Raw genomic sequence first — 15,677 nt, 5'->3', positions numbered from 1 at the left:
ATAGTAAACATATTACAAGCCTGATTTACTTTCCCTCCTCCCTCTTTTATTTTCATGTGATTTAGGGGGATGTCCATCTGTAATATGTTTGCAATCCTACCATGTTGTTTGGACTTAAGCAATCTTTCCCTTTTGTTGACTAGTAATGGATCTATCCTTTATCCATCAACACCATCCTCTTTACTCTCTACAAATGTAGATTGCTTTCTAGTTTGCTTTATTTTAATACATTTGGCATGTAGGAAAGAACAGGCAAAGTTAAAGTAATGGAGTTTTCTTAATAAGAATCAGTCTTTTAGTCCTAACTGGTAGTCAGTTTCCCAGATCTTAGGTTTAGTATCTTGAAAACTGAACCCAAGAACCTTTTAAATGGAAGTACTGAGAACTTCAGTCTAAATACAAGAAGCGTGGAGTATACATAATATATTCTTTACTAACAAACAATAACCCCTCACTAAACTAAATCATCTGATTATACAACTTTAAGAGTTAAACCATTCCATTTATGCTAGTAGAATGAGATTCTGCTCACAGAATATTGAATCTCTAGCCAATCTGGTGTTTAGTCTCAAAGGGAGTAGCAGCTTTTAGGAAGAAAACCAGCATGCATACTAATGGAAACACTTAAATTTAACAGCTACAGCCTACACATCTCACTGGAATTTACCGAGTATCCAAACTCTCCACATTAATTATAGTGGATAAAAAGATCATGGAAAAGCATTAGAAGGTGTGGCAGACGCAAGGTAAATAGTATTAATGAGACATTCTCCCTTTTGACAACGCACTAACAAAGTATGAAATGTGGCACCTGACATTATCTTCTGGCTCCGGTTCACTGTCACTGTCCTCTGTTTTTCGCTTAATTCCTCCTGCTGGGGATGGCGTACCATCAGACGTGAAGCTTGTATTAGGAGAAACTGAAGGAGTCTGGGGATATAGTTAGCATACAGAGAATTAGTGGAAAGATCTCATTGCACTTACAAAAATTAAAATTAATGAGTTTGCCAAAAAACAACAACACATAAAAATATATGTATCTACTTTACTTAACAATACAGGAATTCAAAAGAACAATGTAGAAACTAGTTTCATGTTACCACGGGGATCTGAAATAGTGTTACTCAGACAGCAACATTTCATAGCAAGTAATAAACCACTTTTAAATTGACGAACTTTCAAAAGATTCTGATATAATAGATCTTGATACCCAAAAGAAAGGGAAACCCATCCTATTAATTATTCTATTCTCCCCACACACCCATCTTTTTTTAGTAGTAATATTGATGTATTTTCTGTTCTTTTTCTTTATTTTATTGTTCTATTATTTTACTTTCACTTTGTTTAAACTTTTCCTTTTTTCCTTTTTGTAGATGTCAGCTGCCAAGAGTAGCCCCATGGTGAGATAGGCAACAAATAAATTTAATAATGAACTCATCAGTTATTGTTTTAGTACATACTAAAAGTATACATTAAATTAAAACCATAATGAGTGTATATAACATGGTTCTACTTCATGTCACGGGGAAATATATGCTAGGTCGGATCTAAGATAAATTAACGTGTGCGTGTGTGTATGTTTACATCAAATAGAACAAAAGTTTGTAAAGTACATTCTGTTAAAATCTTAACTCTGCTTCTTAATGAAGATAATTGGATACAACCCAATTTAAGAATTCAGAGTTCACATATTTAATAGACAATGTATTATCCATAAAATCCTTCCCTCTGCACCAATTCATTTAGTACAAGTAGTTGTTAAGTGGACTGCATCAATGTTTTACTGATTGTTTTGAGCTGTGGACATTAGACGCAAAGTCAGGGAATGGGATTAAACTTCTATTCTTTCAAGGCTTTTTCATTATCTGGAAAGATTGACTGCTAACATTAAATTGTTTAGGCAAAAAGTGGGGGTGTTTTTTCTAATCAATTATTAACTTTTCTCAGACTGAAGGGATCCAGAGAGAGTATATGACTTCTACTCTTGTTAGTCTGACTCAGGGTTGAACTCATGGTTGCAACAAATTGAGGATATGATGGAGGCAAAGTAGTAAAGGAAAGGTGAATGTTAAGTTTAGGCTTTGTAGAAACTGAGCCATCATTAAGTTATTTTCCATTTGTTACCTTATCTATATTTATTTAAAAAACAATCACTTACAGTGTTTTGTCTGTCCTGCATTCTCATTTCATAGGCTGTGTGTCTTGGATTACTAATAGGCTGATGGCTTGACCTGTTTCCTCTTCCTAAAGGTTGTGGGGTGTATTGTCCACCAAGCATAGTATGTTGTTCCCTCTGAAATGATCAGAATATAAACATAAATGTTGAGCATCAGGTATGAGATCAAACACTACATAAAGGTATGAATAGCTACATTTATATTACACAGGATATTGATTTCCAAATGAATATACAATACTTAAACATCCATATTGGCATATTCTATTTGGCTCATTAATAAAGTAACCACAAGCTTATGGCATTGACTGAGATAGAAGTGCCCCTCAACCAGTAGACAGTGTTTGGCTAGAGTTCAGAAAAATTATAAAATTACAACTTAAAATCTATTAAGGAAAACTGATTGGCATTACTTCAGTTTAAAACTATGGTCAAAATACAATGATGTCTTATTTTTATTTGGGATCCTTATAGAACAATTAATTATGCTCAATTAATATGCTCAAATAATTAACATATCGCAATAAAATAAAAAATAATAATTAGTATGATCATAAACATATTAGGAACACTAGAATAATATCCTAGTGATTCTTTAACAGAAAACTTCAGATGTTATCAGAACAACAGTGAAATTACATAATTACAGCTATATTACAATTAGCTTGGCAGTTCCAAATTTATTTAATTAAGAAATACAAATAAAAATGTATGTATTTAATTAACAGCAACAGTCAAACCATATTGACAATGTAATAAAAAGGATATGGTAATTTGTATACACGGATGCTTAAAGTTGTAGAATTATTAGTGCCATTGATGACTATGGTGGTTGGAGTAGATAAAAGGGCACCAATTGTAGAAGAATGATTCAATTATTATGAGACATTTTGCATCAATCATAAAAGCTATCTCCTGAATTAAGCCACCCTTTACTCAATGGTATACAGTACATGAAAAAGTGGTAGGACTCAGGTAGAAGTGTCAAAGTAATGGAGAGATAACAGGAATTCTCAATTATTTTCAAGTAGTAAGCAAACATATTGCATTTTAAAATTATTATCAAAAGGCAGCTAAGATTGGGGGAAATATGCAAATTTGCAAAAAAGGAATGTTGTGAATTCTATCAAATCAATATGACTGCAAGTTTATTCATGATTTTATTTGGGAAAAAATAAAATTTGGTGCAATGGAACTTCTGAGAAAATATACAGAACATTGTTTTTTGTGCCTGATTTAATTTAGGATCTAAGGACCATATACTGAATATGTTTGTTTATCCAAATAATATTTTGACAGATAATCAGAGTTGGAAGGGACCTTGTAGGTCATCTAGTCCAACCCCCTGCCCAAGCGGGAGACCCTACACCATTTCTGACAAATGGCAGTCCAATCTCTTCTTGAAAGTCTCAAGTGATGGTGCTCCCACAACTTCCGTGGGAAAGCTGTTCCATTGGTTTATTGTTCTCACTGTCAGAAAGTTTCTCCTTATTTCCAGGTTAAATCTCTCCTTGTTCAGTTTACATCCATTATTCCTTGTCTGGCCTACAGGCACTTTAGAAAATAGCTTGACCCCTTCCTCCCTCTGGCAGCCCCTCAAATATTGGAAGACCGCTATCATGTCTCCCCTGGTCCTTCTCTTTACTAGACTAGCCAAGCCCAGTTCCTGCAACCGTTCGTTGTATGTTTTAGCCTCCAGTCCCCTAATCATCCTGGTTGCTCTTCTCTGTACTTTTTCTAGAGTCTCAACATCTTTTTTATAATGTGGTGAACAAAACTGGATGCAGTACTCTAGGTGTGGTCTTACTAAGGCTTTATAGAGTGGTATTAGTACTTCCCTTGATCTTGATTGTATCCCTCTGGGATTTTAGATTAACAATGCAAGGATTATAGTTCAAGTTAAAAAAGACCATATTTCTTAGTAAGTCAATTCAAAGAACTGTTCAGCCAATATGCACGTGCTCAGGAAATGAGAGTGAACTTGTGTTTCTGTCATAGTTGCACCCCATGCTGTATGCATTATAAAATAACTAGTAATTTGCAGTCCAGATCTGAGAATCAGGATTCAATAAAAAGGGATAACAACTTCATGGAATGAATATAAGCACTGGGGTATTTGCAGCAGCTCTTTGCATTTCAGCCTTGAAAAACTGCAACAACATTCCATTTGTATTTCTAATATAACTTTAAGACATTTCTTTTCTCTACAGGTAGGTACTACTAAATAGTTCCATTGTTTTAAATAAAGATATTATAAATAAATAGGAATAGATTTATATTCACCTTCATTCTTTTTCTTTTTTCTTTTTGTCTTCTTTTGAAATTTTCCTGTGTACCCCATAAAATATGGAAAGTGTATATTAACATTTATTAGGAAACTAAAATATTCAAATAGATATAGTTCATTTTTGCTAAACAACCATTTTGCAGAAGATTCCTTTTCCTGCTTCAAAGTAAATTGCTCTTCTAATCTGGAATCCTATTAAACTACGGAATCCTATTGACGTACATATACATAAAATGTCAATTACCTAATTCACAGATTTTACAAAGTGGGTCATATTCAGATCTAACTTCTCTGGATGTAGTAAACAAACTATGTATATGTTTGGTACATTATATCAGCCAGAGGTTTTAGCATACTCCTCAAAGAAAAACTAGAAAAATTAGCAAAAATTGGTCATAAAGGAAGCTCTATGTACAAACACACACAGAGAAAATTTAGATATACTTTCTCCTAACTAACCAACCTGCTTCCTGAATGTTTTTCCTTAAAACCCTGAATTCATGTTAATCAAAACTAATATAAAAACAAAATGTTGAATCCAGTGCAAATTCATTGCAGCTTACTAAGGCAAACTCATTTCTATTTGATTTATAGGTAGTTCTTGATTTACAACCACAACTGAGATCAGGATTTCCATTGTAAAACGTGGTTGTAAGTCAAGTCAGACCTGATTCTATGACATTTTTACAGTGGTTCTTAAGTGAATCACTGGCAGCTGTTAAGTGAAACCAGATGCTTCCATGGTCATTTTTTTTCTAGAAATCAGCAAAAATGTCCACAAATTGCAGTCACATGGCCACAAGACATTGCAACTGGTTGTAAATACGAGCTGGTTGACAAGTACCCAAATTGCAAACACATCATCAAGTATAGTTGTAAGCCATGTTTTCCTGAGCTGTTGTCATTCTGAAGCACTGTTAAATGAACAGTCATAAGTCAAGACCTACTTGTAGTGTAGAGTGGAATAACCATATGTATTCATTTTTAAAAAATTTTGTTAAAGAAAAACACACCAAACAGAATTTCATAATAGCCCTTTCACCTCATCATCTTTCCGCTTCTTAAAAATGCTATCTTCAACTTCTCCAACAGCCAACATTATCATCTGTACTCTCTCCAAGTTGACATAACCATTTTCTGTAAGATAACCCTGTAAATTGCAGAATACAATTAATTATAAGTAACCTTTCTTCTTATGTTGTTACTACATGAAAGTGTTTGGAGGAATCACTTACTCCAGTTTTGTGCACAACGTTTTTATATATGTTCACCAGGCGATCAATCGCTCCTTCCCTGCAATACAAGAATAAAACCATTTCACCCATTTCTTGGATGGTCTCACGGTAAGGGTTATATTCAATTTGTTATCCTGGTGATGGCATGACATGTAATGGCAGAACAAATTCTGCTTCCCTCCTCCATGCCACAATCTCTAAATCTACTTTGGAGGGTTGAGAGATTTTGGAAACAGATTTGGGGCACACAGAATGAGGAGAGCAAAGAAAAATTATACTGCATATGAAGAAGTATGCTTGTACAACACTAAATTTAGCAGAGTTTAAATCACTATTTAACTATTAATATTTAACTATTAATATGTGAAGTTATTATTGACTGCCATTCCCTACTTCTATAATATTTATTGAATCTAGATAGATAGGAATATGGAAAAATATTTAATTTATGCATGAGGCTCTTTAAATCCCCGATGTACAAAACAAAAAACAACAAGCCTACACAAATGACTAAAGAGCATGTTACTAATTTAAGGAAATGAACCAAGATTCATGAAAAATAGTGAGCACAGCCTCAAATAAGCTAGAGATATCATGCACCTTAATTAAGCAAAGCAAAATAGCAAGGTATTTGAAACTCATGCTTTTCAAAGCCTTATAAAGTTCACTGGGTTTGGAACAGTAATTTTATTATCAGTTGGATCCAAATGAGTGAACTGAATCCCAAAGGGGCTTTGGACTTGTGTTTCTCAAACAGCTCTCTCCATTAAACAAGAACTTGCAAATCTAAAAAGCAAGAATCATTAATAATGCCCAAACTTTCTTTTTTTTAAAGTGCAATAATCAATACCTGACAACATTTTAAGTGTTTCTAGATATAAAGTTGTTTCTCTTACCTGATCTCTAATGAGGGTAAATGAGGGAGAAAATCATTTCCCACAAAGAAACACATGAAAACCCAGTCATCGATGCTTCTTTCAACATCAAAAGTGAAAGGCAAGCTGGCCATTGTTAGCTCTCTTTCCAAATACTAGAATTTTTTTAAAGAGAGTGAGTGAGAGACACACAAAAATGAAGATTTTCTCAAGCATTAATAGAAATCAAATGTCAGATGTCTAGTGGAGACATTGTGAATGGGCGTCTGAGAACATAGAGAAATGTCTTTTCCACCAAGCAAGTGCAGTCCATCTCTTAATCAGAAGGCTAGAAGCACAAACAGTCATGTTTCCCATCAGCCTGAATCTCATGTCTCCTTCATTGGCAAATATTTATTACAAATCAGTTTCTCATGTTCTGTATTCCTCTCCAACAGCCTCACATATTTAATATGTCACCATTTCCCAACTCTTTCTTTTAATAGCACAGGACTTATTTAGTTTTGCAACCATCCTTTCAGGCTTCATTTGCACTAAAAGACTGTCAATCCAGCATTTGTTTTCAACATGTGACCTAAAAAAGGCCAAGAAAAGAATCCTAAGCAGCATTTCCATTCTACAAAAATGTCCATTTTAAGACATTTCTTTTTTCAGTATGGCATGCACATTTACAGACAAGACTTGGGAGAGGACATGTTTACCTTTCAAGGTTCAGGTAGTTTACAACTTATGACCATTCATTCAACGTTTGAAGTTATGGTGATACTAAACAAAGGGATATATGACTATTCCCCAAATTTATGGCTGATGCAGTGCTCCTACTCTGGGGTCACCTGGTCAAAACTCTGGTGCTTGGCCAGCCATCCACTCTTACAAATGCAGTGATGCTTCCATTTCCCATCTCTGTTCTCCCCACCACCACGCCCACTCTGCAGTTCCAGTCACCCTAGCTGACCATCACCATCTCTTTGCTTTCTTCCCAAGGTCATGCACAGCAATTTCCTCAGAACACCTGGAGAAGGCGGCCTCATATGGCAAGGAGCTGTCTCTCAAAGGGCCATGGTGGGCAAGTCAGCAGTGGAAGAAGAAAGGCAAAGGCCAGCTGAGGCAACAAAGCACAAGGCTGTAAGAACCTTGGAGTGTAGGGTGGCAAAGACAATTGCAGCTAATTCTGGGCTTGGGTGGCTGTGGCTTCCTGGGCTGCTATGGCTTCTGCCACTTTTGCGGCTTCCCAAATACTATAATTTTGCACTATCTTCTTGGGCCAGGGTGCTACGGCTGGGGCTTCTAATGACAGCTGTGGCTCTGTGGCTTTTTGTGACCCCAGAGCCACGGCACTCCAAGAAGCCCTTGAGTTACAATGTGGAAAACAGCACCAGAGCTGTGCAATTCTGGGGCTCCTGGCCACCCAACAAGACAGGGAGCAAGGTGATGGAGAGAGATGGTGGAGAGATAGGCAAGCATCAGTAGTGGGAGTTATTCCCTTATTTTCCTGAGGGCCAGGGCTGGGAGAGACCAAGCTCAGAATGGATTGGATTGGGATAGTTCCTCAGCTGATGATCAGTGGCATTTGCTTAACGATGGCAATGGAGAGTGCCAGTATTAAGCAATGTGATTACATGACATTGCACTTTACAAATGCATCACTTAGCAACAAAAATTCTGGTCCAAATTGTGGTTATAAGTTGAAGACAACCTGTAAAGAATCAGAATGAGGAAAATGCAGGAGCTAGCAAATGGAAAACCTAGGGAGCCAAAGCCAATGCACAGATAGCAGCAGGCCTGATCAAAGAGACATCAAAGGGCTACTTTGAAAGATGATTCAAGGTAAATCAACTGTGGCAGAACTGGATTTATTGGGTAAAAGATTGCATGATTTTTTCCTTCATTTATTCTAGGTATAAAATAACTATAATTGAAAATGTTATTGTCACAACCCCAACATAAGCTTAAGCAGTTTATACAGATGGTAAGTAGTATCACATCTCTCTCTCTCTCTCTCTCTCATACACACACACACAAGCACACACACACCCCCGCTACAATATCTTAAAGAGAACCAGTTTGCTGTAGTGGTTCAGGTATCAGGCTAGAAACTGTAAGACTATGAGTCCTAGTCCTGCCTTAAACACAAAGGCATCTGAATGACCTTGAGCCTCTCTCTCAGGCTTGGAAGGTGGCAATAGCAAACCACTTCCAAAATCTTTCAAGAAAATTGCAGGGATTTCTTCAGGTAGTCACCAGAAGTTAAAAACTAACTCAAGGGTGTACACACATACATACATGACATCTCAAGTGTGGAGGGTTATTATATTGTCTCTTGTTTACTCAGGGGATCAGGTGGTTGGTTAACAATTACATAGCATGAACAAATAATATAAGATAACAGTTACTTCTATTTTTTCCTTTTCTGTCCCTTACTCTGGTCAGCTGTCACATGCTTCCCTTTTCATACCTCTTTCAAGTTCTCTCAGCTTCTCACTAACCGTCCTTATAAGGATGTGTTCAGTTAACCTTTCCCTTTAGTAGAATTCAAGTAATTGGTCATTTCCTCGTGACACAGGAGCATCTTGCCTTATAGGCATCTTTAGCTGCTTAGTAGGGAAAATGCTGACAATGAACAAAAACAAGAAGGCCAAGACATCTGGCTTCTCTTAGCTGACTGTCAGAATTACATTCTTGGCTTCCATGGCAACCCTGTTTGCTGACTGCTGCATAACATCTCTGTGCATGTTTACTTAGAAGTATCTTAGTGTGCGCGATGGATCTCGAGACCCATTATAAAGCCTAGCTGTCTTTGTTCAAAATATATCCTAATATTACTTACTTCTTTCAAAACACATAAGCGAATAAATATAAATTCTTGTTCCATACCAGGAGGACAATCTGCAAACTGATCGTGCTGCAAAGATGAAAAATGACATATCATTTATTTTGAAATAGTTTGTATTGACAGTATAGTCCTAAAGTAAACCTAATAAAAATTCCTTTAAATGCTTTTAGGAAATGAGTTTTGGACTGTGGTTCCTATTATAACTTTAAGCGGAAACTTTTTTTTATAAAGTACAAAGTTTATTTTAAAAAATCCCTTCTCTGCTCAACAACATTTATTCTTAAAGTAAACATGTTTAAGAATATAGGTAGTCCTCAACTTAAAAGCACAACTGGGACTAGAATTTCTGTTGCTAAGCAGGACGGTCAAATGAGCCACGCCAGTTTTTATTACCTTTTTTCACATAGTTAATCACTGCAGCTATTAAGTGAATTACATGGTTATTAAATGAATGCAGCTCCCCCACTCACCCCGGAATTTACTTTGTCAGAAGCACATTGGGAAGGTCGCAAATCACAATTACATGACCCTGGGACACTGCAACCATCTTAAATACATGCTGGTTGTCAAGTGCCTAAAGTCTGATTATGTGACTGTGGGGACACTGTGATGGCTAAGTGTGAGGAACAATTATCAGTCTTTTTTTTTTCAGTGCCCCTATAACTTCAAACTGTGGCTAAAAGAATGGTTGTAAGTTGAGGACTACCAGTACGCAGCTAGTCTTCTAACACTGATCCACCCTTTGATAATTCTTGTCTCATCATATTTATGAATGTTTTGCATTTATGCAAAGGTAGTTCTCTCTCATGATCCACCAATCCAAGATAAATTCTGTTTTTAGTAGGTTTTTGTTTCATCATATTACTTCAGAGCAATACCATATTCGTACAGAAAACAAACATCTTAGCATTAATTATGGCTTGCTGATAGCAACAATCACAGCCTGTTTTCCGTCACCTTTTCTGCTTATTCACAGGCAGCATCCCAACTACTGGTAGTACAAAAAGCAGGATAACTTTTATCATATCATCCAGAATATCTAGCTTGGTTGTCTTTAGAAACAGCATGGAAAGTTTTTGGAATGGTCCACATAGCATACAGGTCCACTTCCCTTGTTCCTTTCTTAAACATGTCTGATGAGGACAGGTGTATCACAGTTGCAGCCTGCATGTCATGCACTGGCCATGCCCAACCCCGGTTTAGTGAAGGGGGCAAAAGTTGTGACAACATGACACTGCGAGTTTGACACCCCTGGATTAGGAGCTTCCTAATTATGTTGCTTTACTTTTGCCTCATATCAGAAATAGCAATTGCAAAACTAATAAATTTAACTGTATTTATTGCTTCCCAGCTTTATAGTTACTTATTATATTAGGCTGATTAATCAACATATATTTATAAAAAAAATGAAATTCTTAATCCAGTTTTCTAGAGTAATGTATAAATTCCTTGAACACAGCTGATTTTCTATCACTGGAAACTGGCCTAACTATCAGGGGTTCTGGGAAGTTTTTTTTTTTAACTAATAATTTCCACAGCCTTAACAAGTTTGAAAAGTTCTGCTCTAGTGACCATATGGTAGATAAACAAACTGGGATGCCTAGATAAGTTATAATAATTCCCTGATGGCAGATATCTGTTAGCTTAATATTTTAATATGTGCTAAGCTGATACTAGCTAACAGCCTTGAGATTTATTTAACAACACAGGAAAGTGGTGAAAAAAGTGGGACAGAACTCATTCCATCCTATTCCCTTTGATAATTTCTTCATTTTTTCATTATGCGGACATAAAAAATCAGATATACTTGTCAGACTGCAACAGAGATGTGACAGCAGATGAATTCAGAAAAAAAGTCCCTCTTCCCTAACAAGGCTTTTATTTCTGTATTTTCACTCGATTTTTTTAAAAGGGAGGAGGGATTATGAAATATATCCCAATAATTTCAGTTTGAATTAGGAACTGTTAATAATGATACAACTTCAGATTAAGAAAATGTGACTGAATGTAATTTAATGCAGTAAGTGACATGCTATGAACCTTGGTTGTTCTTCTCTCTCCAATTTTCCTCTAATTTCCTGAAAATCAGATATTTCTGTATCTATTAGATAGAGAAGATGACATCCACAGTACACTTTTCTGTTTCATCATTTTTTCTGCACATATTTTATTGCTTTTGCATAAATTTAATTATTGCTTAATTTTTATTGTTTATTTTTATGGTAGATAACTGTGCACTGGTGGAGAATACTTTATAAAGAAAAAAAGTTTGTTATCTAATGTTAGAGTAATATTTTACTACTACCCTCCTAAACATTAAAAATGAAGAGATGCATAATTCTGGAGATCAGCAACTTTGTTTTTTTAGTAGAAATTAAAAATATTAAAAACACATTCAATAAATGCATAATAACTGTCTGAATTAATTGTATTTTCACACCAACACTTACAAAGGATATTAAAGTTATTTCATTTATTTCCAATGTTCCCTCTAATTCCCAGCTTTGCAAAATGAAAAAAGTGGAAATATATATTTTGCATTGTTTCAAATATAAGTTCTATACCAAAGTTATATTATTTACTTGTAATTCTTGATACATATTATGAAAATATAACTAGGTCCCTTTCCTAACAAAACACTGGCAATGGTCCTAAGTAATTTAGACAAAACAAAAAGAGGATGGCATGGAAGAGTGAATGATGAAGTCAAACCATGCGCAGGCAAAGGATTGACTGTTGTCTGAGACTCTGCTGGGGCACAGGAACAAACTAAAAATTAGTCACCAACACTGGATTCAGACATAACTGGAAAAATAATAACATCTGAATCATTGTAGCAAACTAGGACTCATACATTATCTTCAAACCTTGGTTTCAAATGGAGCTTTGCTGCCAAAACAATGAATCAAATTTATTGCCTGGAGTAGGTTTATGTATTTATTTTTCTTATTTCTAAACAGCTCATCTCTCTCAAAGAGGGGATTCAGATGTTCAAGCAAAGGATATTAAATTAAACTAATCCTATCATAACCCAAGATAATAAATACTGCTATGTATGTTTTTCCTTACAAATGCTGCCATTCCATGATATATGTAAGATAAAGCAACTATTTATCAAAGGTAAGTTTCTTTATTAAGCAAGCAAGTCTATAAAGCAGTTCTCAACATTTCATTTTGAATAGCACACCAACGGTAATAAAAAGGAGTTAAGTAAATTCAACCTACCTCCCCTTGCTTTTCCTTTGGTAGGCCTTGACAGTCCTTAGTTTCATGTCCAAATTGGTTACAGAGACCACATGGTTTAGGTTTATTAGGCTTAAATTCTTCTCTGATTATAGTAAAATTTGGTTCATGAGTAGCTAATCCAAGCATAATAAGATCAGCTACAAAAGAAACAGAACCCCAACCATTAATAAGGGCACAGTTCTAATGAGCCACCAAAGTGACTAAGCATAATATACATTCTCTTCTTGTGAACTTTTGTGCCCAATTTACCAGAATTAGCAAATTATTGTTAGAATTAAATGCACTCAGAAGTACATGTAATAAGTAGAAAATGGAGGGAAGCTAAGAAGTACAGGAATAAAATGTAATTACGTGGTTCATCTGAACTGATATGAGTGGTAATTTAATATTTAACTCAACCAAATGAACTTTTATTTAACCATGCACTGAACTGATTAACAAATATTTTCCACAGTTTTCATTTATTATTAATACAGAAATGTCTAGAGATGGACTTACCATCAGCACCACATAAACAATGGTGAGTATTTGGATCATGGTTTGGCTGGGCTAAAACAAAAGGACATTGCATTATTATAGAATTCTGATATTTCTCAGGCAAGATACAACAAAAAATTGTTTAGACCCTACTTAATTGTTTAAAAAGATACCATAGTATTCACAAATGCACCCCTGAACTCTGAAGTAATAAGAGTGACAACAAAGAAAATGCAATTTGGAAAAAACAGCAGACTAGAAAGTTTCACTAGAAAGTATTCACCAGAATAATAAACACAATGTCTTATTAGCTCCAATTACTGCCACAATGTTAATTGCTACTTTGCCATTTAATCAAGTTTATCAGTTAATTATGTGTCAGCAAATTTGTATCAAATTATCAGTTGCCACAGCATTTTTCTCCATGATGGCCTGTTCCTAAATTAATCCTTTAGGTCAGTGATCCCCAACCTTTTTGACGCCGCGGCCCGGTACTGGCATCAGCTGGGCGCCGCGGCCCGGTACCGCAGAGTCAACTGGGCGCGCCATCTTTTTGACGAAAAAGTGCTTCGGTGACCTCACCGGAAGCACTTTTCATCAAAAAGATGGCGGCGCGTTAGCGCCCGCGTGAGCTTTTTAGGTAGAAATGGCTTTCTACCCGGAAAGCTCACCGAGTGCGTGGCGCCATCTTTTGATGAAAAGCTTCCGTGAGCTTTCACCGGAAAAGCTCACCGGAAGCACTTTTTTACCAAAAAGATGGCGGCGCTTCAGCAACCAGCGGCCCGGTAAGACTTGTTCCGGACCGGTACCGGTCCGCGGACCGCAGTTGGGGAGCCCTGCTTTAGGTCTTCTATCCATTTAAGTAAAATATTGGAATGGTTTACTATTCCCTTCTTCTGCACAGTATAAATTGATGATTTTGCTGTTGTCACTAAAATGATTGTTTCTCTCCAGCATCTTCCTATATCACTGCTATCCAATATAGATGCATGCTCATTTTACCTAGACAGCTAGGATGACTTTCATGCCTTCGGTAATCTAGCTGAAAATACAGTTATGTGAAAAGGAAAGAATATCCTCTTTGAGATCTATGGTTTTATATACTACTTTTAAAAATTGTTAAGGACCACATGATTTTTACTATGTCCTGATACATAACATCATAGAACTGAAAGAGGATGTATTTTTTTTTAATATGACTGTATATACTTTTGGCAAACACTCCTGGTGTTCTTCGCTACAGGTAGTCCTCGATTTATGACCACAGTTGAGCCCAAATTTTCTGTTGTTAAGCAAAGCAGTTAAATGAGTTTTGTCCCATTTTATGATCTTTTTGTCACAGTTGTTAAGTGAATCACTGCAGTTGTTATGTGAAACATAGTCATTAAGCAAATCTGGCTTCCTCCATTGGCTTGTCAGAAGACAGCTGGAAAGCTTACAAATGATGATCATAAATACATGCCAGTTGCCAAATACCCATATTTTGACCATGAAGATGCTGCAATGGTTGCAAGCGTGAAAACTGGTCATAAGTTACTTTTTTCAGTGCTGTTTTAATTTTGAATGGTCACTAAACAAATGGTTGTAGATCAAGGACTACCTGTAATCCCTCCCAGGAACAGTCTCCTCCCACAGGACTTGGAGGAGGGCTGATGGAAGGAAATAACCAGGGGTTTAATTTCAATGTGAGAGAAGAATCAACATAATCTTATAGATCCATTTCATTTTTCCTCATACAGCACCATAAGAGCTACATCAGTAATTTTTAAATCAAGTATTACCTCCCAAAATATTCTATATACTGTGTTTATGAAATCAAACTGATATATAGCTCCTGCACATAATTCAATGAAAATCAAATCCAGTAGGATAAATACTGAAATACATTAAAACAAATTAACAAAACCAATACTAGCAATATATAATATGATACCGTGTTTCTCCAACAATAGGAAAGCCCAGCATGATTTCTAGGCCGGAGGTGAAATTAAGCCCCACCCCCAAAATTTAGGCCGATTTAAACCATGTGTTTCTCTGCCATTTCTCACATCGTTCGTTGGAACTACACGAGGTGAAGAGAAATGGGGGGGAAGGACGGGGGGTGTGGGGAGAAAACTTGCCTTTAGGAGTGCCCTGCAGGTAGCCTAGCCTAGAATACCCCGATCTACTACCGATAGAACATCAGCTGATAGAAGCTCCCTGAAGGCAGAGTCACCAGGCACTTCGATCGGCTGGTAGAAGCGGCCTCGGGGTGAGCGCTCACGCACAATCCCCTCTCCACGAGGCCGCTTTGCCAAACCCCCAGCAGAGTCCCCAGCCACTGGGCGGGCGGCCCGTGTCCCCGCCATGGCGTGTCTTTTGGCTGGGCCCTCAGGGTCACCAGCCAGATCAGCCGGTAGAAGCGCCTTGGGCGGCCCGCACCCCCTGCGGCTGTTCTATCGGCCAATGAAAGCTCCCCGAAGGCAGAGTCCCCAGCCACTTCGGGGCGAGGCGTGGCTATACATCAGGTTCCCAACTGCAAACTCAATGCAACTGCAAACTCAATGCA

General features: G+C 36.7%; 1 protein-coding gene across 1 annotated transcript in view; it reads right to left on the bottom strand.

Annotated features, from left to right (window-relative positions):
- XRN2 (5'-3' exoribonuclease 2) overlaps window positions 1-15,677 on the bottom strand; it is a 75,458-nt gene that overhangs the window by 40,497 nt on the left and 19,284 nt on the right. Inside the window, exons 8-16 of the mRNA XM_026672532.2 lie at window positions 13,151-13,201; window positions 12,632-12,789; window positions 9,401-9,475; window positions 6,595-6,728; window positions 5,699-5,756; window positions 5,506-5,613; window positions 4,460-4,504; window positions 2,159-2,293; window positions 812-930 (exon numbers count right to left, since the gene is read on the bottom strand). Coding sequence (XP_026528317.1) covers window positions 812-930; window positions 2,159-2,293; window positions 4,460-4,504; window positions 5,506-5,613; window positions 5,699-5,756; window positions 6,595-6,728; window positions 9,401-9,475; window positions 12,632-12,789; window positions 13,151-13,201 — 883 coding nt within the window. The remainder of the gene's footprint in view (window positions 1-811; window positions 931-2,158; window positions 2,294-4,459; window positions 4,505-5,505; window positions 5,614-5,698; window positions 5,757-6,594; window positions 6,729-9,400; window positions 9,476-12,631; window positions 12,790-13,150; window positions 13,202-15,677) is intronic.

Source organism: Notechis scutatus, chromosome 3, assembly GCF_049901735.1.
Source record: "Notechis scutatus isolate UNSWTSFEM ecotype Mainland chromosome 3, rNotScu1.2, whole genome shotgun sequence".
Taxonomy (NCBI): Eukaryota; Metazoa; Chordata; class Lepidosauria; order Squamata; family Elapidae; genus Notechis; species Notechis scutatus.
The sequence above is the reverse complement of the archived record's forward strand: the minus strand, read 5'-3'. Positions and strand labels throughout refer to the sequence as shown.